The sequence below is a fragment of the Schistocerca serialis genome, chromosome 6, assembly GCF_023864345.2.
Source record: "Schistocerca serialis cubense isolate TAMUIC-IGC-003099 chromosome 6, iqSchSeri2.2, whole genome shotgun sequence".
NCBI lineage: Eukaryota > Metazoa > Arthropoda > Insecta > Orthoptera > Acrididae > Schistocerca > Schistocerca serialis.
In genome coordinates this window covers 304,099,431-304,125,579 of record NC_064643.1, presented here as the reverse complement: position 1 = coordinate 304,125,579, position 26,149 = coordinate 304,099,431, and the positions used below count along the sequence as shown (strand labels likewise).

The 26,149-nt window shown below is 38.0% G+C and overlaps 1 protein-coding gene across 1 annotated transcript in view; it reads left to right on the top strand.

Moving 5' to 3' along the window:
* The window catches only part of LOC126483854 (transmembrane 9 superfamily member 4), a 57,707-nt gene that overhangs the window by 9,636 nt on the left and 21,922 nt on the right, over positions 1 to 26,149 (top strand). Inside the window, exons 3-6 of the mRNA XM_050107069.1 lie at positions 939 to 1,107; positions 1,450 to 1,605; positions 17,397 to 17,674; positions 21,889 to 22,092. Of these exons, the coding sequence (XP_049963026.1) occupies positions 939 to 1,107; positions 1,450 to 1,605; positions 17,397 to 17,674; positions 21,889 to 22,092 (807 nt within the window). The remainder of the gene's footprint in view (positions 1 to 938; positions 1,108 to 1,449; positions 1,606 to 17,396; positions 17,675 to 21,888; positions 22,093 to 26,149) is intronic.

Sequence of the window (26,149 nt, the reverse complement as noted above, 5' to 3'; positions counted from 1 at the left end):
TGCTACACCTTGCGGCAACGTGTCTCATTGATAATTTTTCTTGATTGATAATTCATGAATAATAAATGCCTAGAATTACTTTTGGAAGAACTTACAGTACTAAATCACATTTTCCCTCTATTGTTAGGTTTGTCAGATGCTCACATGCTGTCAATAGTGGTCTTACGACAAATTGGAAATATTTTTAAAATTACAGTGCCAATAAATCACACTTCTTATTTTCTTGCCCTTGGCATTATTTTGTTGTTACTTACGAGGTAATACATGCTTTGATGTTACTTAGAAAAGCCAGTTATGCGAAGCCGTGTTTCCTGTGATCTGTATTTCTCTGGACTACTGAAATGTGCATACCAGTTGTGTGTTACAAGTGGATTATGGAGGTATTAGGGCAGTCTACATGGATTACATCCAGATAGATTTTGTTTTTATAACACAAGCAAATTTCGTCTTGTATGGTGAAGCAATTTGATTACTTTTCCATTATGGAGTGTTGTTTATTTGTATACATACTGCTGTAAATTGCAAGAAAGAAGTAAGTCATCCAGTGAGTGCACTCATATTGGTGGGTGGTCAACATTTACCATTTATATGAACAGTGTGTTCCTGTTGTAATAATTGTTCATAATCATGCATTCTCTTCTCCAGATGGTATTTGTTGGTAGTACAGTGGTTTATTAACAGTAAATGTTATAACATGACATGTATTAAGGAATTGTGAATGAAATCCATCTGGTGATGTCTTGACCAGAAAACATAAGACTTTTTATTTAAAAAGTAATTGAAGCAGTAAACGAAAGTTGTTCCTGTGTATTGCATAATCAGTTGCAGTCATTGATAAACATTCAGTTGTGGATGAATTGTATATTAAGGTACATTAATGAAGTTAGTTTTCATTGTTTAAACTTGGGGTTAATGGACTTCTTTTATCTGTTTTTCAGGTGAAGTGTTAAGAGGCGATCGAATAGTCAACACACCATATGAAGTTCGGATGGCTGAAAACATTAAATGTCGATTGCTGTGTCATCCTTCTCATGGACCAATGAACTGGGATGCTGAAGCTTCACAAAAGGCTATCAACCGAATACAGCATGAATATTTTGTCCACCTGTTAGTACTGTGTAGTTTCTCATTTAATAAGATTATTCTTTTCGGTATCACAGTACCTCCCTTCACTAATTTTTATAAGTAAATGGTGACTGTTATTGCTGTGTTAAAGTTTCACAATTGTAAAATAACAACAGCTGATTTGTCGGATGGATAAGTGTTATGTCATTCTGTAAAGGTAATGATGTAGGTGTAGTCAGTATGCACTGGAATTTTAACATTGAGAGAATGTATGCTCAGGAATTGTAGAATAGAGTTTTATGTTTTAATAACATTCTTAAATATTTTTATATTGGGCTGTGTTTTATAGTGAAATGTTGTTTCCTTAAAAAAATGTATCAACAGGCTGGTAGATAATCTCCCATGTGCCACAAAGAAAAGAAATCCTGAGACTGGAGAAGTGCAGTACGAGCATGGCTACCGGCTTGGTGGTAGCACACGTGAGGGAGTTTATATTAATAATCATCTGAAGCTAATCCTGCTGTACCACACAGAGAATAAGTAAGTTATATTCTGGTTATATTCTGTTCCTGTTCATTTAAAGATAAGTTTCATTTTTTGTTGGGTTTGTTGCTTTATCTGTACCTTTATTCTGTCGTGAAATTATACTCGAGCATTGAATGTTTTAAAAGATGCAATTGAAAACATTTAATTCCCAAAAATCTGGATTGTGTGTTAGTGACACAACTACTTTGGACATTAAAATAGAACAATTTTGCATGTATTGACCAAACCATTGAAGCTTTGAGGACAGTTGAATGCTCATCCCCCAGTAGATAGACTTTTTGGCTTGTGAGATAGATATCTTTATATAACACATTCTGAAGTTTTAATGGTGGGTTGAGATCAGTAGTTTCAAAACGTTGTTTACACTTAGTCTAATATAATTTTCATGTTTGGAGTTATGAGTGTTAATTTGGCTTACAGATGCAGTGAAAGGGAGTGCATCACTAAATGAAATTATTTCTGACAAAAATATGAGGGTCATTGATTAATAAGGAGACGAATTGGTCTGGGAAAAATTCTGTTAGTAGGGCAAGTTTGGTACTTTTATGGCTTTAAGTTGACATCACTGGGATGAGCCCTGATCAGCTGATATATCAACGTTGTTTTGTTTATAACCTCAAAAGTACATTTCAAGTTGGTGAGTCTGCTTGAAACTTCCACATTAGTTGAACAACATTCTATTATTCATTTTTTACTTGATGCAGGCGAGAAACCAGTGAATATATACTGTAGAATGTCTAAAGATTATGGTGAAGGTTGTATGAATTGTGCAAATTTTTACAAGTGGGTAGAGCAGTTCAAAAATGGTCGTGACTCAGTAGTGACTGATGAACACCGTTCTGGCTGACCAGTTGCAGTTTCAACTCCCTCACTTGAAAGTCAAATTGATGACATTATTCGTGCTGACCGCCATGTGACTGTGGAAACTAGTAGTAGTAGTAGTAGTAGTAGTAGTAGTAGTACAGTTCATAACATTATCTGTAACAAGCTCAAGTAATGCAAAACATGTGTAAGATGAGTCCCAAAGGAGTTGACACAGCTACCCAAGGAAACAAGGTTGAGAGTGTGCACAGAGCTAAAGGAATGTTATGAAATAGAAAGTGAGCACTTCCTCAACAAAATTTTAACTTGTGATGAAACTTGGGTTTACTTTTATTAGCCAGAATCTAAAAGACAATGCATGGAGTGGAAGCACACCAACTCTGCTATCAAGAAAAAATTAAAGACCCAATCATCAGCAGGAAAAGTCATGTTGATGGTGTTTTGGGATGCTGAAGGTCCAGTTTTTTTGTGACTTATCTCGAAGAGCAGCGTACAATGAACAGCCAATACTACTCGATTTGCTTTTAAACAGCGTGAAGCCAGCCATGAGAGAGAGAGAGAGAGAGAGAGAGAGAGAGAGAGAGAGAGAGAGAGAGAGAGACATGTTGTGGATCTCAGAGGAGAGGTGTCATTCTCGAGCAAGACCATTCCCGTTACAGTCCTGATTTAGCACCTAGTGATTTCCATTTGTTTGGTGCACTGAAAGAGGCATTACGTGGGAAGAGGTTCCAGGACGACAAGGTCGTGAAAAAGTTTGTGGGAAATTGGTTCAAACATCAAGATAGAGAGTTATTTTGTAGCCTGTTGTAACAAGTGCATAAATGTTCAAGGGGATTATGTTGAAAAGTAGGAAAAGTATTGTTTTGTAAAATAAATGCTTTTTTCTCGATACCGATTTGTCTTTCTAATTATTGAATGACCCTCGTATAAGCAGCTTGAAAAGAGCTTCAGCTTCTGTCATTCCTCCTCACACACAACTATTACATACACAAAGGGTTTTAAATGGACTAGAGATAGTATTCAGTTGTCATTTCAATTTGAACTTGATTGATTTTAAAGTGAAGAATAATTTTATGAATTTTAAAACTTCATTGAGGTTTAAGAAACTCACAGTAACTGTCAGTTTCCAAGGCTCATAAAAGCACTAAGACACTAACTGTTCTTTCACACATCAAACATAAGCTTATTTATTACAGACTGTATATTCATTGTTTGTGGACTGATCCGAAAACCAGATTTCTGATCACAAGATTAGGTAGAATGTAACATATGCTCACAGGTTGAGCTTTCACGTGCCATCTTGTGGCAACTATTTGTGCAGTCACACAAACGTAACGTAAAATTCTCCACTTAGTGTCTGTCTTAGGTATCTGTGTTCACAGATCTAAGGAGAAATTATTTAACACTGAGACAGGAGTGAAGGAGAATCGATAATGGTACCAAGAGTATGAAAAATGCTCGTGGATGAAAGTTTGTAAGTGGCCTCCTTTGTGGGTGAATTCTGCTTCTTTATGTTTTGTTCAGTAGATTTGTTTGGCATGTGTAATTCATAAAACTAAATGTGTCTGGTTATTCCTTATTGAATCACACCAGATGGGCTTTTCTACATAATTCTCAGTTGACTGATTCCAGTGCTAATGGCGTAATCACTTAGATCCTTTCACATACCCGTACAGTAGTAGTCAGTATAACTCAGTTGTTGGGTGACACGCTTTACTCACACATTATAGCGTCAACATGGTATATCGAGAGTGAGGCTTGTAATGACAAACTACACATGGTAAGTTGAGAAGAACATGTAATGCAATATTGCACACTTGGTACTATACTGTATTTAATTGTAAAGAACATTAGAAGTAAAACATTTCAGAAACTTGCCAAGTAGAGTACAGCAACTAGACAAACTTCATTCAAACATTGACCAAACAATAACAAGAGTTTCAGTACGGTGTATAAAGTACACTGTCAAGTACAGTATGAAAATTTGCATCACTGCCTACAAGCTACAGTATGTCATTATTCTGCTGTTTTCAATAGTCTGTTAGCTTTCTTTGGTAGGTCATTTCATGCAGTTTCCTTAGTGCTTATTGTTTTATACTCATCAGGTACACCTACTCAATTTGGTTTGATTCGCTTTGTCACTCTGTTCACTTTGTCGCTCCATCCATTCTAACGCTTTGAACGACTTTAAGTGGTGAAGTATGTGTGTAAACACCCACTTCTTTAACGATACGACTTACTTGAGATTGTCAACTGACTTTCCATGCTGGTTAGCTTGCTGCTGCAACCTCCTTTTCTCTTCTTCTCCGAAGTATATTTGCTAGGACCAGGAATTTCTCAAGACTCTTTCTTCTTATAAAATAAGCAGATGTACGCAGTTTCTTTTCCTTCACTTACTGACGTATATTTGAACATCAGACTTTTACAAATCTGTTTCCACATCTCCAAAGCATAGAAACAAAGTAGATTTACAAATAAGGTAGGGTTGGCTTCATAACCATGTTCTTTTTCAATATGAATCTGAATACACGTCTTGTCCTTTCAAAGTCCAAAACAAGCATTAATTAACACTATCTCAACTGTTCTTTTTTTCCATTACAATCGTCAAAGTTACAAAACAGCACAGAATGCATAAACACTCCTTGTTCTTTCACTACGGCTTCCATGGCGCGACCGGCAAACACTTGCTGGTGCCGTTCGACAGCCACACCTATATCATCTCACGATAAACTTCAAACCTGCACACACAGAAAGGTGATGCACAGTAAATAGGCTCTCTCTCACTTATATTTAAAATATTGTGTCTTCGAGATGGCCGAGTGGTTCTGGAATTTATGTGGAAATTCTCAAAGCACTACACCATGTAATCACTTTACTTATGTTATCCAGTACTTCACGTGTACTGGGAAGATCATGTATACTTTCATCATCACCACCCTCACCCTTGACTGCTTCATTCCTTTCATTTCAAACACCATAAAAAATTTCCTTGTCATCTGTGGTTTCTGAAATTGGTTCTTCGTTGTGGTTCAAGTCTTAAAGATCTGCAGAACATCACATGCAGACTGGATATCATTGCTGTTGAAATCTGTCACTACACCATTCATCTTTTGCATTTTCTTCAATGGAACGCTTCTTCCAGCAATTCCTAACAGTGGTTGGACCGATGCTTTTGATGCTTTGCCATGCCAGGCCTACTGAATATGCAACACTCTCAAGATTTGCAGATTTGAAGAAAATTTCCGTTACCCCATTTGAATTTACTATTGAAGTGGGCAGTTCATGGCCATAAATGCTCATATGATGCCCTGTAATCAAAACGTCCTGGGTTCGAATCCCACCACTGCCTAAATTTTGATTAATAATCAGCATTGGCGTCCAAAGACTTCCGGCATAAGAAGTCATCCTCATTCTGCCAACGGCCTTGTCAAAGAGAGCGGAGCAACGGACAGAGGCTGAGGCACACTCTTGTCCTAAGGGTGGGAAACAGTCCCTAAAGGCGAAAGAATCAGCAATGATCAACAGTATGAGGATGCAGAAGGCAACAGAAACAACTGCATTAAAGACATGTAATTTGTATCCACAGGACATGGGGGCCTGTAATTGAAAAAGTGTCATTATCATCTCTATATTGGCAAAAGATTCTGGAATAGTCCCCAATTCTGATCTCCAGGAGAGGACTCCTGATGGGGAAGTGACCATGAGAAAAAGGTTGAATAATCAACAAAAGGATAGTGTTCGAAGAGTCAGGGTGCAGAATGTCGGAAGCTTGAATGTGGGAGGGAAACAAGAAAATCTGAAAAGGGAAATGCAAAGACTCAATGTACATATAGGAGGGGTAAGTGAAATGAAATGGAAAGAAGACAAGGATTTTTGGTCAGATGAGTATAGGATAATATCAACAGCAGCAGAAAGTGGTATAACAGGAGTAGTAGGATTTGTTATGAATAGGAAAGTAGGGCAGACAGTGTGTTGTGAACAGTTCAGGCAAATGAACACCGACAATGATAGTTCAGATATACTTGCTGACGTTAAAAACTGAAGATGAAGAGAGAGAGAAAATATGAGGATATTGAAGGGTTGATACAGTATGTAAAGGGAGATGAAAATCTAATAGTCATGGGGGACTGGAATGCAGTTGTAGGGGAAGGAGTAGGAAAAAAGGTTACAGGAGAATATGGGCTTGGGACAATGAATGACAAAGGAGAAAGACTAATTGAGTTCTGTAACAAATTTTGACAATGTTGACTGGAATACTCTCTTTCAAATTCTGAAGGCGGCAGGTGTAAAATACAGGGAGCGAAAGGGTATTTACAATTTGTACAGAAACCAGATGGCAGTTATAAGAGTCGAGGGACATGAAAGGGAAGCACTGGTTGGGAAGGGAGTGAGACAGGGTTGTAGCCCCTCCCCGATGTTGTTCAATCTGTATATTGAGCAAGCAGTAAAAGAAACAAAAGAAAAATTCGGAGTAGTTATTAAAATCCATGGAGAAGAAATAAAAACTTTGAGATTCGCCGATGACATTGTAATTCTGTCAGAGACAGCAAAGGGCTTGGAAGAGCAGTTGAACGGAATGGACAGTGTCTTGAAAGGAGGATATAAGATGAACATCAATAAAAGCAAAACGAGGATAATGGAATGTAGTCGAATTAAGTCGGGTGATGCTGAGGGAATTAGATTAGGAAATGAGGCACTTAAAGTAGTAAAGGAGTTTTGCTGTTTGGGGAGCAAAATAACTGATGATGGTCGAAGTAGAGAGGATATAAAATGTAGACTGGCAATGGCAAGGAAAGCGTTTCTGAAGAAGAGAAATTTGTTAACATCGAGTATAGATTTAAGTGTCAGGAAGTCGTTTCTGAAAGTAATTGTATGGAGTGTATCCATGTACGGAAGTGAAACATGGACGATAAATAGTTTGGACAAGAAGAGAATAGAAGCTTTTGAAATGTGGTGCTACAGAAGAATGCTGAAGATTAGATGGGTAGATCACATAACTAATGAGGAGGTATTGAATAGAATTGGGGAGAAGAGGAGTTTGTGGCACAACTTGACTAGAAGAAGGGATCGGTTGGTAGGACATGTTCTGAAGCATCAAGGGATCACCAATTTAGTATTGGAGGGCAGAGTGGAGGGTAAAAATCGTAGAGGGAGACCAAGAGATGAATACACTATGCAGATTCAGAAGGATGTAGGTTGCAGTACGTACTGGGAGATGAAGAAGCTTGCACAGGATAGAGTAGCATGGAGAGCTGCATCAAACCAGTCTCAGGACTGAAGACCACAACAACAACAACAAATTTCAGCTAGTAATAGGGAATACTCTGTTCAAGAGTCACAAGAGGAGGAGGTATACTTCAAAAAGACCACATGATACGGGAAGATTTCAGTTAGATTACACCATGGTCAGACAGAGATTCTGAAATAGATACTGGATTCTAAGACGTACCAAGGTGCAGACATAGATTCAGATCACAATATAGTAGTGATGAAGAGTAGGTTGAAATTCAATAAATTAGTCGGAAAGAATCAATACACAAAGAAATGGGATATGGAAATACTAAGGAATGATGAGATACGCTTGAAGTTCACTAAGGCTATTGATAGAGCAATAAGGAATAGCTCACTAGGCAGTACAGTTGAAGAGGAATGGACATCACCAAAAAAGGGTCATCACAGAAGTTGGGAAGAAAAACATAGGTACAAAGAAGGTAACTGCGAAGAAACCATGGATAACAGAAGTAGTACTCCAGCTGATCAATGAGAACAGGAAGTGCAAAAATGTTCTGGGAGACTCAGGAGTACAGAAATACAAGTCACTGAGGAATGACATAAATAGGAAGTGCAGGGAAGCTAAGACGAAATGGCTGCCTGAAAAATGTGAAGAAATCGAAACAGAAATGATTGTCGGAAGGACAGACTCAGCGTATAGGAATGTCAAAACAGTCTTCGGTGGCATTAAAAGCTAGAGTGGCAATGGGAGTTCCAATGCTATAAATGTAGAGGAGAGAGTGGATAGGTGGAAAGAAGACACTGAAAGCCTCTATGCAGGGAAAGATTTGTCTGATGTGATAGAAGAAGAAACAGGAGTCGATTTAGAAGAGATTGGGGGATCAAGTATTAGAATCAGAATTTAAAAGTGTTGTGTCTAGACAAGACAGCCTAGACACAACGAGAGGAAGCCGAAAGGCACGCGCTTAAACTCACGCAGGCTGGCGTGAGGTCTGAAACAGGATACGTAATGAATGCTATAAAGAAAATTACGTAGCTTCTGGAATACTTAACTTTAATCCACATTTGTAGAACATCGCTCTTGATGATGCATTAATAGAATCTCAATATCAATTGAATACGGTGCCTTGCTAGGCAAAGGTAGCTGAAGGCTATGCTAACTATCGTCTCGGCTAATGAGAGCGTATTTGTCAGTGAACCGTTCCTTGCAAAGTCGGCTGTACAACTGGGGCGAGTGCTAGTACGTCTCTCTAGACCTGCCGTGTGGTGGCGCTCGGTCTGCTATCACTGACAGTGGCGACACGCGGGTCCGACGTATACTAATGGACCGCGGCCGATTTAAAGGCTACCACCTAGCAAGTGTGGTGTCTGGCGGTGACACCACAAAAAGAGCTTTGGATGACTTAAGATCAAATAAGGCAGGAGGGATAGATAACATTCCATCAAAATTTCTAAAATCATTCGGGGAAGTTGCAACAAAATGACTATTCACATTGTTGTGTAGAATGTATGAGCCCAGCGACATACCATCTGACTTTCGGAAAAATATCTACACGATTCTGAAGACTGCAAGAGGTGACAAGTGTGTGAATTATCGTAAAATCAGCTTAACAACTCATGCATCCAAGTTGCTGACAAGAATAATATACAAAAGAATGGAAAAGAAAAATGAGGATGTGCTAGATGATGATCAGTTTGGCTTTAGAAAAGGTAAAGGGACGAGAGAGGCAATTCTGACATTGTGGTTGATAATGGAAGCAAGACGAAAGAAAAATAAAGACACATTCATAGGATTTGTCGACCTGGAAAAAGCAGTCAACAGTGTAAAATGGTCAAAGATGTTCGAAATTCTGAGAAAAATATGGGTAAGCTATAGGGAGAGATGGGTAATGTACAATATGTACAAGAGCCAAGAGGGAATAATAAGAGTGGACAATCAAGAACAAAGTGCTCAGATTAAAAAGGGTTTAAGACAAGGATGTGTAGCCTTTTGCCCCTACTGTTCAATCTGTACATCGAGGAAGCAATGATGGAAATAAAAGAAAGTTTCAGGAATGGAATTAAAACTCAAGGTGAAAGGATATCAATGATACGATTTATTGATGACATTGCTGTCCTGAGCGAAAGTGAAGGAGAATTACATGATCTGCCGAATGGAATGAACAGTCTAATGAGTACAGAATGTAGACTGAGAGTAAATCGAAGAAAGACGAAAGTAATGAGAAGTAGCAGAAACGAGAACAGCGAGCAATTTAAGATCAGGATTGATGGTCATGAAGTAGATGAAGTTAAGGAATTCTGATACCTAGGCAGTAAAATAACCAATGATGGACAGAGCAAGAGGACAGCAAAAGCAGACTAGCAATGGCAAAAATGGAATTCCTGGCCAAGAGGTCTACTAGTATCAGACATAGGCCTTAATTTGAGGAAGAGATTTCTGAGAAGCCTGGAGTACAGCATTCTATGGTAGTGAAACATGGACTGCAGGAAAACCGGAACAGAAGAGAATCGGAGCATTTGAGATGTGGTGATACAGACAAATGTTGAAAATTAGGTGGACTGGTAAGGCAAGGAGTGAGGAGGTTTTGCGCAGAATCGGAGAGGAAAGGAATATGTGGAAAACACTGATAAGGAGAAGGGATAGGATGATAGGACATCTCTTAAGACATCAGGGAATGACTTCCATGGTACTAGAGGGAGCTGTAGAGGGCAAAAACTGTAGAGGAAGACAAAGATTGGAATACAGCCAGGACGTAGGTTGTAAGTGCCACTCTGAGGTGAAGAGGTTAGCACAGGAGAGGAATTAATGGTGGGCCACATCAAACCAGTTAAAAGACTGATGACACCCTCCCATCCCCCACCCCATCCAAAAAAAGTTAGGTTTTTTTTTTTTTTTTTTTTTTTTTTTTTTTGTCTCTCTGGTTGGAAGCAATCGATAATAAAGTGCCGTTTCATCACAATTACATGCTTGATGGTTATTTAAACTTCATCTGTCATTACTCATTACTTTGCGTAGAGTTTCAGGAAACTGTGAAGCAGGTTCAATTTGAAAACTATCCAGCAGTAAAAAAACTATCCGTCAGAAGGTACAAAATCTTTGTTTCCATGTAAATCAAAGCTGAAAATTTTCAGCTTGCCTTTAGTAAAAATGACGTCTAAAGGTGTTCATCAGGTTCACTGTCTTTTCCTAGTTCAGTCCTTTTTCTGTCCATTTACACATCACTTTCATTCTTTTTACAAAACTTCCAAGTCCTTTCTCTTCTTTTACCCATCCTCAGTGTGTTCCTTCAGCTACACCACACTCATGTGATAAAACTGCTTTAGTTCAACCATTCTTCACATGATCAATAATTTTCAGTTTATCACTCAAAGAATATGCTTTCCATTTCTGTGGCATTGTAACAAGCACACAGAAATATAGACAATGAATAATTTATGATCATCATGATCGTTGTGCTAGTTTAGATTATTGCCAAACACTGTTGCGTAGTCACTTTGTTGACTGAGTCACAATGTTAACCTTGAGATGCATATTCAAAGCTTCTGACTAGCAACAATCTTGATATGTTAAGACAGACCAAAGGTTTAGTTTAATTACATCCATCTATTTTTGATATTGTTGAGAGAGCTTGGAGTTGCAGCAGTAAATTATACTGCAGAAAAGCTATGTGCAGACAGTAATAAGATTTTTTTCAAGTTTATAAAACACATTGAAAGTGCAGAAATCATTCATAAATTATATTTTGTTTTGGGGGACAAACTTTATACCGCGTTGTCTGAATATGCTGTGTATTAGACTGTGGTATATGGGGTTTCTACACACTTTCACAATGAGAAGTTATAATTTTCATTGGGTGTTGTTAAGCATGAACAAAATTTCACAAAAATATAGAGTACATGCGTAACCTATTGAAGCCATGTATTGATGAAAAACATTAATAATTTAACAATAGCTTGGATTAAATTTCTAGAAATACCAACATCCATTTCAGTAAAGGTTGTCAGTCCCTTCTCAAGCAATATGTATAGCTTTCTGAAAGCCTCTTGGCACACTTTCCTGTATGTAGCACTGTTCTTCATGTGAAAAATCAGTATCCTTGCTGGCCAATGAAGATAAGTGGCCCAAATGACTCATCATCTACATCTACATGGATACTCTGCAAATCACATTTAAGTGCCTGGCAAAGGGTTCATCGAACCACCTTCATCAGTTTAGGAAAGTGTTAGGTTTAAATGATGTGTTGTTTGATGCATAGAAAGTGTAGAGACCTTTGACAATTCAAAGAACATGGTCACTATGATTAGCAAAAGAAGCCACAAACATTGCAATAAATCTCAGTATATGAGCTTTGCAAGACAGTGTAGTACTATTTAAGACGATAAGCGTAATTAACACATTGTGTATTACACTATACCACATAACGTTATTTACCCAAGTATAAGGCCATCGTGGATAAAAGACACCCCTCCTTCATTTTTTTTTTTTTTTTAAAAAAGGTGCTGCTTGAGAAAATTTTATTTTTAACATACTGTGAATAATCAAAACTCCAAAGTATTTTATTGACATAAAGTATCTGCCTAAAAATTAAATTATACCTGTTCTAAACTTACACCACGTATTGTCTACAATTTGGTAATACTAGGAGAAATAAAGTAAACAAATAGATGGTTTACATTAATTTTTCTATCATTTTTGGTAACTAACACTAGTCATCTGTAGTATCTCTCTTTCCAATAATCGTCGTCATCCTTACAGCACAGCTGTGAAATATATATCTTCCTTGCCACAAAAATTTGGCTGTTTCTTCCGAATATGTTGCTATTCCTGAGGTTTTAGTTAGAGTGGATCGTGAGAACATAGTTGTTTTTATCCAAATACGTATCTGATTTTGCTTCTGTTCTGGCGTGAAAATGTTAGTGTCTTTTGCTTCCACACGCAGTGTCTATTCCCTGCTCTCCTGATGGCTGCACAGAGCCAGCAGCTGACACACTCCCTTTCATTCCCATCCTACTTCACAGTGAGTGTTGACAACATTGCAGCAAGAAACATGTAAGTATGACTCTAGCCCCTCTCTACACTTCCATCTTCTCCTGCAGAAATGAATACTGTTATTGAGTGTTCATCCAGTTTTAAAGACAATTCGATTCTGGCTACAAATATATTCAGGCAAACTGCAGTTTAAATGTGGCAGATGTTCATAAAAAAACAAAGTATGTGGTACAAATTCCCATAGTGGCAACACAAAGAAATTTGCTGCTTGCTCACTGTTTCCCTCCCTGCAGTCATCCTAGCTATCAGCCAAGCTGGTGTCACTGCACCCTTACCAACCCTTCCAAAATGCTGAACTTGAGAAACTGTGAGAAACAAGCTGCAATATCTTGTAGTGTGCAGGTCATATATAACAACACCAACCAATACATAAATAAAAGATTGCAACTAAAATTCAGTCCCTTTCTTAAACTTCCACTTGTCCGCTGTCTGTTGGTACTGTCTCCATGACGGGTCGTGCTGCTGTAAATTATTCTTGCGTTAACAATTACAGACAGTTTAACATGAAGTACTTCCTCTGTCAGACATTTCATGTTAGATTAATTTTCCTTTTTGTTTCAACTGACTGTCACCATGTTTTAAAGCCAATTGAAAACTGGTAATGTTTCTCCTGGTATTCTAATACATGACCTGCAATCCACTTATGATCTCTTGCAACCAAATAAAATTTTGATCTGGATTCTGAATCAACTAATGTTTTTCAAAGGACATTTCTCTATTTGATTCTTACCTTTACTTAAAAAGTGGCATTAATGTTTGTATACGATATCCATACATCTATGAGAAAGTTTATTGCAAATATGTTGAAATACAACAACAGTTTGTAAGATAATAGAATTTAAAAGCTATTTACCCTCCTCAATTCTTCAAAATAAATGTGTGTATGACATCATTATCCAAAACTTATCTCCAAATATAAGATTACCCCTATAGACTGTACTAAACAAGGTAAAAATGTTGACCTCAGCAGCAATAGTTTAATTTGTGAATATAAGGTGAACCTGTATTTTTTGTATCGTGAATTTGGGGAAAAAACCTCTTCTTATAAATGGATAAATAAGGTAATTATAGAGAAGTGATGTGGAAACTATACCTCCACATTGGTTATGATTTTTCATCACATTGCCAGTACTGTTGATCCATTGCACAAGAAAGTAAATTTATCAATGAATAACATCAATAATATTTATGTATCAACAAAATTCCAACCATCAAACTTCATTTCTTGTGTGGAAATTCTAGCCACTGGGTATGAAAATAGTACAAGCCATTATGACATATTGTTTACTGTATGTTTTTAAGTGGAATGGCTGTACAACTTTAAATGGCTATACAACTAGGACTAAATTGTTATGACTCAATGACAACTTGCACTTCATCCTTATGATATTTGAGGCCATGTTCTGTAGGAATATGTGCTAGGAAATGCATTAATTCCATGTAGCTGAAAACCCAAGAGGACCTTGGTGAACTCATTACTCTGCAGTTAGGAAATGTACTGTGATTGTCTTCACAGGCAGCAAGAGAATTTAATTTAAAACCTGTAAATAATTGTCATGTTAGCATATTCAGGAACTACAAAAATGTGTGCCATTATATTAGGTAGTCACTGCAATTTTTAGTGGACTTCAGCCTTATTTGCCCAAAACATCAGAGTTAAGAGTGCTGATTATCTGCTTGATTTAGGCATGGACACCCAAACTGTGTACATTAACTTCAGGATGCCGTCCACATCCATTGAAAGTTGGACACATTTTTGTATAACCTTTCTCACTTGAAACCACTGTCTTATGAAATATTTATCATTGCCATTGAAATACCCCATATGTTACTGATTAAATGTATGTAAAAGTGGCTTCCAGCTTTCACAGTCAGTCTCCAAAAATTTTATGGCCTTGGCTCCACAGCCAATGCCACACTGTGAAAGAGCGCTTACTGTTATGTGGGCACAATGACATAGTACTGGTTCTCTTAGCAAAGTACTTATTTTGTAAAATCGAATGTTTGCTTCACATCACAGTGTGTGTAACCAGTTTCATTTTGCTGACACCATTACCATCATCTGACGCAATTTACTGAAAGCTGTAATACAGGTGTAGTTGTGTTCAGAAATCTGTCCATGAAGGCAAACATAGTGGCTCTTTCTTCTACTTGATTTGTGTAGTTTTCAGGACGTACACCTGCCTTGACCATCAATTAAAATTCCTTGTCTTTTACAGAACTCATAACATGCTCCTAAAAGCAGAGAGATCACCTTGAAATTCGTGGACACCTTTATAGAGATCCAAACATCTTTTTATGAAGTATCGCTGGTGTAGATGCTAAAACATACTGGAGATAAAGAGAGTTAGATTGTAGCAGTACCAGAAATGGAAGATTTCAGCATGCACTGCTTACATATTGTCACTGTACTGTGCCAGAGACAAGCTGTGTATTAATGCAAAGAGCAGCTAGAAGTGGGGACAATAAGTTCTTTGTCAGTAACTCTTACACCAGGGGCGGGCAGGAATCCTGCACGTGTGCGATTCACTTGCACGTGTGCAGTTAACAGGTGTTCTGTGTGCACACAGGGGCAAGCTGGCCACCCGCTTCACTCCGCTCCCCACCATACCGTCTCTCCGCTTCTTCCTCTGTAATGCGTTTTGTTTCCTGGCCTGCTTTATTGAATGAAGGAATAAGGTTAGTAGGAGTGCTTGAAAGAAATGGTTCAAATGGCTCTGAGCACTGTGGGACTTAACATCTGAGGTCATCAGTCCCCTAGAATTTAGAACTACTTAAACCTAACTAACCTAAGGACATAACACACATCCATGCCCAAGGCACGATTCGAACCTGCTACCGTAGCAGTCATGCTGTTCTGGACTGCAGTGCCTAGAACCGCACGGCCACCGCGGCCGGCTGGTTGAAAGAAATCGTGGTTTGAAAGAGTACCTATTACCTACGATACGTTTTATTTAATTATCACAGGTGGAGTTTACAATATGTTTAATGTCTGGAACAAAATTTCTACATACAGACAAACGCAAACAGTTACGTAAATTTTCATTACTGATGATTGCTTTTAACCGAGACTTATTAATTTTCATAACAGAAAAAATCTCTCACAAACGTATGTTGAGCCAAACATTGACATTATCTTCGCGGCTTCACGATGGAGATGAGGGAACTCTTGCTGTGGAAAGTTGTGATAAAAATCTATTACACGACTTGCCAAAAGGAACTTGTCTCTCAGACGAGAATTATGCTGTAGAATCTACAGTGCAGATCTGTTAATTCCACTTGCAAACTGGGATGAATATCGTCTACAGAAAGAGCAAATTGTCACGAGAATTATTCAAAAGCTTGGGATAAGTATGATATATCCCCAAATCGCTTGAAAAATTCCTCTTTTATTGCACTAAGTATGATAACATATTGAAATTTATTATAATGGTGTTCAGTATTAAACTTCCGCTGACCTCCGAGAATACTGTTACATATTATACATTTCGAATTTTCACGTTTTTGCACAAAGAAAAAATGATTCTCCCATTCCTTTTTAAAAGATAGCAGATCTCCACTTCTCCGTTTCCTTGATTCATTCTGCATTTTCCGGTTCTTGAAATACAACGTTCACTACATAGTGGTCGCTTCGCTTCAACGTCCGCAGCTTAGCCTGGTACTGCACTACCGCAACCTGCTGGCTGTCGTCACTGTCCCGTTTGACGATTGCAAGCTAGCAGCACACGTGCAGTGCTGTGTGCTCATGAGCCGCGTGCAACGTTTGCCCGCCCCTGTCTTACACCATAGCCATTTTACTAATTGATGTGGTGCAATGGTAAGACACTGGAATTGTATTTGGGAGGATGGTGGCTCTAATCCCCATTCAGCTATCCAGATTTAGTTTCTCCCTGATTTCCCTATGTCATTTAAGGTGAACACTGGAATAGTGCCTTTGATAGGGCATGACTGCCCCCAATCCAACCTAGTGATCTGCCTTTAATCACTTCATTGTCAGTGGAAACTTAAACCATACTTTTCCTTCCTACCTTTTCATTTTACATCCATTCCTTAGCCACAGGGGCAGTGTGGAGTTCTCTGTACCTCCTCTGTGTTGGTCATTTCATCATTGGTGAAATGAATTGCATTTGTGGGGTGTATTTTATTACAGTAGGCATTGTGGTGATTGACTTCTGTTAGAGATTGTATAAGGAGAAGCGTGAAACACAATTTGATTGAGCTGTAGAGCTATGTATCCCACTTGTGAGTGTTATATAGTGGGTTAGTGTGGTCTGATGTGTTAAATGTAATGTATTGGTATTCATGTTATTGTAGTGGCATATTCACATTTCTAGTATGTGATAACTTTTCTTCCTTGCTGCTATAAATATTTCGTAGACTCTCTGCTTCCCTCAGTTTCAGAATTCTTTAGTCCAGCAGCTAATTACTACAATGTTGCTGCAACTACATTGATTGACAGTTTCTAATACTGCTGCTACCACCACCATTGTTTTTTTGTGTGTGTGTGTGTGTGTGTGTGTGTGTGTGTGTGTGTGTGTGTGTGCGCGCGCGAGAGTGAGAGTGAGAGTGAGAGTGAGAGTGAGAGTAATATTTTTCTGTAAGAGAATTTACTTATTTAAATCTAAGTATATTGCAGGTCCAAAATTTATATTCTCTACATGTGAATTACTTCAATTTTCAGGGATGTTTATCGTGTCGTTGGGTTTGAAGTAGAAGCTCAAAGTGTTGATCAGTCAGATTTAACAGTTACTGGTGACACATGTATAATTCGTGATAATCCAAGGCCCCAATTTGTTAATAAACGTGGTGGAACAAAGCTTTTCTTCACATATTCAGTTGAATGGAAAGCATCAGAAATCAGTTGGGCATCCAGATGGGATATATATTTAGGAATGAATGATGTTCAGATCCACTGGTTTTCCATTGTGAATTCTCTGGTTGTCGTCCTGTTTCTGTCTGGTAAGTAAAAAATCGAGTCTTTGGATAATGTGTCTTGTAATGCAGTGTAAAATTATGTTTGTTAAATCATCATTCTTCTAATATGCCTCATGAAGTAAATCAGGAAATGCAAAAAGTATCAAACGATCACAAAGACATCCAAATATTGAGAGTTTTAACACGTGGAACTGCCTACTACTGTCGTCAAGAGATGATAAGGAAATGAGACAATACAAGGGTAATTTAACCCCAGTTTGAGACAAAATTTTTTTTGGACAGACAGAAAACAAATGAAAATAGGAGCACGCGTGGAGTTACTGTCTCATCATACTTTTTACTTAAGGATATTGTGTTGTCTCCATTTTAAAATTTCTGTCCATTATAATGTTGCTAAATAACTTGATTTCCAATGGCTGTATTTATCGTGTACACCGTATTGCTCTTGCAGGCACCATTTCACCTATTTACTTCTTATGTTGCTGTAATCTTGACACTTTTCTATCTTCTCTTGAAATCTCAGATGTGGTTGTAGGGGAAAGAGCTTTTACAGTACAAATTTACTGTAAAACTGACTTACTAGATCAAATGTAAATAACATTTCTGGTAGGGATTAATTAATTGCATGAAATTTGTTAGTGACAGACCACTAGATCAATATTTAGTAAAGGTGTGACAGTCACTAACACTTATTCAAAGTAAAAAATGTTTTTTAATACTTAACAACATTTATTTGAACAGTCAGAGAACATTTGACCAGTATCACAATTTCTGCAAATCAAGGTATTTGATATTCGTTGAGAAGAGCAATTAAGCAGTGGAACCCTGCAAATCCAAAATTTTGTGTAGTCAGAACCAAATCTGGGATGGAGGAAAAAATAAATAAAAAGCTTATTTTTAATGTAAAAAAAATGATTTTATTGTACTGTAGAAGTGGACAACTAATTATTGAAATACAGTTTCTCAGGACAAAATGCTTGCATTGGTAACTGCAGTAGGTGTCACGCTTATGAAACAGTACTGTAATTTTCACTTACAGTAATGTGCAAAATTGGTAATCTTATTTTTCCATGAAGAACAGAACCTACTTGATGGTATGATGACGTGCCAGCATCACGTGAATATCATGTTGGTTGGTGTGGCAACAGTGTGCTGTTCTACATAGTATAATGTCAATTCAAGTGCATCTGCACCGTCAGAATATGACACAGTACGTTCAGGGGTGTCTTCTCTTTTATTATCTTTATCTTCTGAGTTGTGATTGGGTTAATCCTGGGCTCTGGAGACAATGGCTTCAACAGACACTTCTTGATAACCGTTATCATAGATTGATACCCTTCTTGAAGGCAATTTTCCCCTGCTTATTCGTACCGTGGGATTTTTGGGCAAACTGATGGATATCATTATTGTCTGATAGCAGAATGGATGGGGTTTCTTCAAACACAGTATTTGGCCACAGTTTCTTCAACAACATTTGTATTAAATCTTTGTTAGATTCATCCCAAGCCTCAAATAGCCAACAGATAACATTCTTTACTGTTGTTTTTGTAATTTTTTTCTAAGATGGAACAGTTCTCTCTTTCAATTAGAAATTGTAGAGGATTTTTCTGGTATCCAACTTAAGGTTCTGTGACACACCTTAATCCATTGGTTGCAAGATAGAGCTTACATTTAACGGCATTTCTGAAGGGTGTAATGAGCATTTTCAGTCAAAAGTAGAGCTTGAAGTGGCAATCAATTTTCTGCACTGAATTTTCTAACAAAGGGAATAAATTGTTTCTCGAACCTCTTGCTAAACAGAACGCCAGTCGTCCAAGCTTTACTTTGATTTTTGTAATAAACAGGGAGAGCTTTCATATTCATATCTTTTTAGGTCTCCTGGTTTTGCGGACTTTCCAATTACCATGAGCAATAATTTGCTTATTGCTGTGGCGTTTCTACAGGCTAAAACAGTAATGTGTTGTTTATTCATTTTGAAACCTGTTTCAGACGACTTTTTTTTGAAGCAAGACTTTTTGCAGGAAGTCCTTTGAAATTCAGTCCAGTTTTTTCAGCCTTCTAGACTTGATGTGGCAAGTAATTTTCTGATGATATCAAGTTCACACACTTATCTGAGAATGCATCCTTGGTGGCAATATCGGTTGCTAATTTTTCTCCACTTATCATTGTCATATCCTGTCTCTTCGTCCAGTGGTCTAACCACCCATTGTTGGCAGTAGATATTGGCTCACCATTAACAAGGAACACCTTTTTGCCTTTCTGAGTAAACCACAAGAAAATCCCTGTGTCAGTTTTATCATATGACAACACGGTGGAGTTGTGGTGGTGTTCCAAAGTTTTTGCACCAGTTGTGTTGCAGAAGCTTTCAATTGTCCTGAGGTTTATTTTATCCAGCCACTGATGGTGGCTTTCCAAACACCAAATTCAATAGCCAATTTTGTAGGTCTTTCCCTAATGTCAAGTAGCTTAAGCACTTGCAGTTTTTTCTTTTAATGTTCAGGAACTATGTTTTTGTTTGTTTGACATTGTACTGTGTGGTTGGGATAACACTTGTTTTATATGTGCCGTATTAATTTATGGGTGATAAGAGTGAACACAGTACTGTGTAAGTCAATCCAAATTATTCTGAATACTGTACTTGAATATCTATTAACAGCAGCGAAACTATTGTTATTTAGCTCCTCTGAACAAGTTAGCAACACTACATGTGATCGGCTATGTAGTTGTGTTGTTGGAGAGTATTGTGCGTGGTATTTGCAACATTGCCACTTCCTCACATCGCTATGCTAGGTTACTTTGTTGCTGTTTATATAATTTTTTCCCCTCAAACAATCGTAACATTTCTGAATCCGAACATGTGACTGGCTCAATTAGTTTAATTAGTTTGGAATACTGGGGCTCTACTGTAATGTTAATTCAGTCAGCACTGAGTCTGTGAATTATTAGTTTTAAATGTGGGAGGCAGATTTTAGGTTGCCAGTTTCATGCCAGTGTGCTGTGATGTATTAAAATTTATTTTAGAATGTTACAATGCATTATACAAGATCAGTGGTGAACCTCTTCGGCCTCTTTAATGAAATTAAGTTAGCAGTACCAATTCATAGAGGATTGTGATATTGATGATTCTCCTGGAAACCTGACAATTCATAGAGGATTGTGATATTGATGATTCTCCTGGAAACCTGACAAGGACCACATTTACCCCAGTAGTTATGTTAAAATCATTCTCATTAGCTACACAGTCATCAGGACAACTGACTTTTTCATGAGGCATAACAGTCGGGAAGTTCTTTGCTTCCTTTCAACATAAATATGAGTCCAAGAGGTATATATTTTTCTGCTTAGGTTGTAATATTTATTAAGATCTCTTCCTAGTTACACAACTAGTTGTGGCTTAAAATGGCAGTTTTGAGAGTTAACTGAGAGATGGTGCCATTTACATACCTATGGCACCTTGGTGTGGGTAAACACCCTTTTTAAACAAAAACTGTGTGTAGGAGTAGGAAAGGATCTCAAAAATATCGTGGTGTGTGTCTCATTCAGTACGCTTGGCTGTGGTGTCCACTACAAGAAAGATCCAAGAGAGGTCATTTTACTGCTGATACACCAGCCCTAAGCTATCTGCAATGCAGGCAACAACTAAGCTGGAGAAATCTGTGATAATTCCAGAGGTACAAGAATCTAAATGGTCCAAAGGATGGGATGTAGAGAAACATCTTCCATCATAATGCAGTTCCTCTCCTATGAACCAGTTTTGCTTATACCTAATTGGAGTCACTGTGTTAAACAACTGTGAACGAGAGACTTTTGTACTTTGTGAGGGACCTAGTTCAAAGTTATTTGTTTGTGATGATTTCATTATCTTGTGTTCATGTTCCAGCCTTTTTTAATAATGTCAGTTGCATCTCAAGGGCACATACGAACTGAGCAAGTGGTCATTACATCCAGGTTTTAAATTATGTATAAAAAACATTGTGTGTGGTTTGACTGTGTTTGTAACAGTTTAAATGGCAGTTAACTCTCATGGACATGCACTGTTCTCTGTTTTAATAATAAGTTTTGGTCATTGGCTGGGCACAGGGTCAAGTTGCATCTGATAGAAAAGTATACTCGAAACAAACGAGAAAGTATAAACTATATTTTGACTGCATTTTATAATCGCTCTGTAATTTTTGTAATGTGAGTCTTTACTGATTTGGTGTCGAAGCTAAAGTCTGAAATGTATCTTTGTATTGCAGGCATATTAACAATGATTATGGTACGGACATTACGGCGAGACATTGCTAGATATAATGCTGATGAGGGACCTGATGAAACTATTGAAGAGACTGGATGGAAACTAGTCCATGGTGATGTGTTTAGACCACCACGTTACTCAAGATTGTTTGCAGCAGTCATTGGAAGTGGGATCCAGATATTTTTCATGGCACTGATAACAATATGTAAGTTAGTACTACATTTCATGTTAGTTTGAGTTTAAATAATGTTGTGAGATGCGTATAGTTTTTGTAAATTAATGGCCAAATAAATTGCTACAACTTCTTCAGTTTGTGATTTAGTATTAAATAATCACAAAACTGAAAGTTGTTACAAACCAGTTGTTACATATGCTTGAAGCACGAAGTTTGCTCATCTAGCATCTGAAAAACAGGGATTCAGTATGATCTGAAGTAAGTTTACTGTTGCTCAGTAAGCACAGTAACAAAAGATCATTTAAATACTTAAATGAAAGCTTTGTCAGGTTCAGTGTTATATTCTTAGTATTCTTTACACAAAAGTCTCCCAGTTAATAACCGTTAAATTGATAATGAAAGTTGTTGTGTAAGACTTTGTACACGATGGTAAGGAGAGGCGGGCTCCAGAGTGTTGTGGCAACTGTTGTAGGAAAGCTGGACAGAAGCAGAAATGATGAGTGAAAAATTTAACACAGTAAACAGAGGATTTCCGTAAACTTGTATTTCTTCAAGCGAATGAAGACTCGTTACAAATAATGCAGCACGAAGTAGAGTCCTGCCATGTTAGTGTCAACAAGGAGGAGGCTCTCTGAATTAAAGCATGAATGATGGTTCTGGAGTCGTGACCAAGTCTCTTCTACATAGCATCAGATGTTGGAGATGCTCTGAGCACGAGTCGGCTGTATGGCTGCCGCAAGCCGTCTATATTGCAGTGGCAGAAACCACCTGTGGTACTGAGCCGCTGAAGGCATGGCTCAGGGAGCATGCTCCAATGGATATGCCTGATCCTGCATGACCGCTATTGGCATCTGATGGAAACTTCCAATTCCATTGCCAACAATGATACTCGTGGTGTGGTATTGATACACGACACCACAAAAGTTACTGCTCCATATTTATTCATTAGACAATGCATATCTGTTGTATCAGAAGACATATTGTCTGCTGTGTTATGAGCAGATGTGATCATCAGAGCTCTCACATTGTGAGTGTACATTTCTTTTTGTGGCTGTTGTCTTGATTAATTGTCCGAAGGAGTATGGAGATGAGATGTAGTCCATATTCATGCTCATGTAGAACTGTTATCATCTATTTGTTAAAATAAGTTTATCACCTTCAAAATCATATATCTGAAAATCAATTTGTCTGTAAATTTGCATATTCCCAGCTAAAATTGTTAAGATTTCAAAAATGGAAGGTAGTATTAGATTTACCATGCTGGGTACTAGTGGTTCACAGGAACTTTCTGTAACCCTTCAGACTTGCATCACCTTATGAAAATCATTTGTTGTGTACAGTCTAGTTGGGTCCTTACTGAGTGTTTGAATACTAATACCAAAACCTACAATTAGGCTAATCTCTTGTTTTTCAGAAATGCACATTTATGTGCTAGAAGCAAACTATTGTTATTAAATGTAGGAATATACAGCACTCGGAAATTAAAGAAAAACATTTCATGTATTAGTTGAAAATCCGGAGTATAGTGCTGACGATGGGAGAAGTAAAGGTAACCCCAACTTATATCGGAGCTGTAGCATGATAACAGGCACAAAACAAAATCTAGGATGTTCTGCTTGTTGCCTAGGACAATTCAGTTACTGTACCAGTTGGTTCAAGTCGTATACAGTTACTGGGAGAACAGAAAGAAGAAAGTTTTCTGTACATATACCTATACATAACTTCAGTAGTATGACACATCAAAATTTTGAGTAAGCATTAACCAGAACACAGTTTATTTACACGTTTATATCTCATCTTAATGTAGAACAATGAAAACAAACAATTACTGATAAAATTATTTAATTGGATAGATAAAAAAATGTACTCACCAAGTGGCAGCAGAACACACACACAAGACTGTGGCTCATTCTTCAGGCAGATGGGTTGAAGGGGAAGGAAGAAGGGTGAACAAAAAGGACTGGAGAGGTCTAGGAAGAGGGGTAGATTTTGGGAAGTCTCCCCTGATCCCCGTTCTGGGTGACTTTCCCAAAATGTGCCCCTTTTTGTAGACCTCTCCAGTCCTTTTCCTTCACCCTTCTTCCTTCCCCTTCAACCCTTCTGCCTGAAGGAGCCACTGGCTCCAAAAGCTTGCCAATCACAACAGTCTTTTATGTGTGTGTTCTACCGCTGATTGGTGAGTAGATTTTTTATCTATCCAATTAAATAATTTAATCTTAATGTAGGTTCCATATAATGTATTGACCTCTACAGAGGTAACTTAAAATTACATTGAACTTCAGAGTCATAAATTAGTCACCTTCAACCCTCCATGCTTTGCATGGTTGTTTAATGATGGAACAAAACTTTTTTTTTTTTTTTCTCCAATGGTTTTTGAGTGTGTGATAATCTCCTTCTCAGGATTCTTCACATCAAAGAAGAGTTTGGAGTTTGTGAAATGGAATACACGTGTTCTTTAGATGCTCACTGTACTTTTCATTGGATTCTGTGGCGTAGTCGGAGGAAAATATCATTAATTCATTCACTCAATTATTTCAGGTCTAATAGTGGAAATTACATGTACAAAATGTGGAAAATCTGGGATGGAGTAACAAAAATATGAAAAGGTTTAGTGGCATTGTATTCTGTGGGTGGGTGGGTGGAAATGCCTTGTGCAACTGTGTGTGAGGTGAGCAGTGATTTTTACTGAAGTTGATAGTGGGGATACAGGAAGGTTAGCAGAGAAGGGATGGTGAAAAATGCTAGTGCTGCCTGTGGGAGTATGGAAGAATGTAGTTGGGACAGGATGGTGGGCTACTAGTTGCAGTATCGGGTAGCTGTGCTGGAGGGCAAGGGGAGAGGGAGTGAAGGGGAGAGTAGAGAAGTGGAAAGGACTATTTAGGTGCACTTGCGGGAGTGGGAGCAGGGAAGAGTATAGGCAGGTGGAGGCCAGGGACTAGTGAACGTTGAATCCAAGGGGTTACAGAAATGTAGGATACTTTGTAGGGATAGTTCCCACTTGTACAGTTGACAAAAGCTTATGTAGGTGGGGAGAATCCAGATGGCACAGGCTGTGAAGCAGCTGTTGAAGTCAAGTATGGGTGACATGCTCTGTAACTGGGTGGTCCAGCTGTCTCTTGGCCACAGTTTGGCGGTTGTTATTTTTGTGGACAGACATTTTGTGAGCGGTCTTGCCCCCATACAACATGTCACACCGATTACAGCTAAGTTGATGGACCATATAGTAGCTTTCACAGGTGGCCTGCCTTTGATACAATAGAAGATGGCAGGACTGGAGTGGTTGGTAGTGGGAGGATGTATGGGACAGGTCTTACATCTAGGTCTATTGCAGGGATATGAGCAGGGGTGGAACAGGGACAGACAAGGATATTGCATAGGTTTGGTGGCTGGCAGCATACCAATGTGTGATGGATGGGGAGGATATTTCTCATTTCAGAGCATGACAGCAGGGTTGTAGAGTTATGTGATAGATGGTGGCATTTTTATTTTTGCTTAAACCTGGAATTGGGAATCTTAGGATTTTTACACAAAATTCATAAATGTAAAAGGGAAGAGTTTGTGTTATTGTTAAAAATAAGCTTAAGTAGTGCTTAAGACAGAAGCATAAGGGCTATAATAACATCATCAGAATTCAGGAAGTTGGGCACTTGATCATATTGTAGAAGTCATGAAGACAGATGAAAATAAATTGAAGCTGAGAGTTACATGGTAAAAGTCGTTTGTTGTATACTGAAGACTGTGCTGATATTCTAGTGGTGGACAGGAGGCAGGAATGTCAACATTGAGAGAGGGCCAACAGAAATAATGTAGGGACTGAAGGAAAAGAGAACCTAAGTTCAAAATGTAGGGCTTGTTCTGGTTCTTGTCAGATTGCGTACTTGTTAAAGAAGACAAAACTATGGCGAAAAGGGGATTCTATATGAATCAAACATTGTTAGTTATTTAGATGTAGAATTTGACATTTGTGCACAGTGCATCAGTATTTCAAATCAGAAAACCTTCATTTCTTTGAAGAATCGAACTCCCATATATAAAACAGCTTACATTATAAATAAGTTAATGTGTCACATGTTTTCCTTTAAGCATG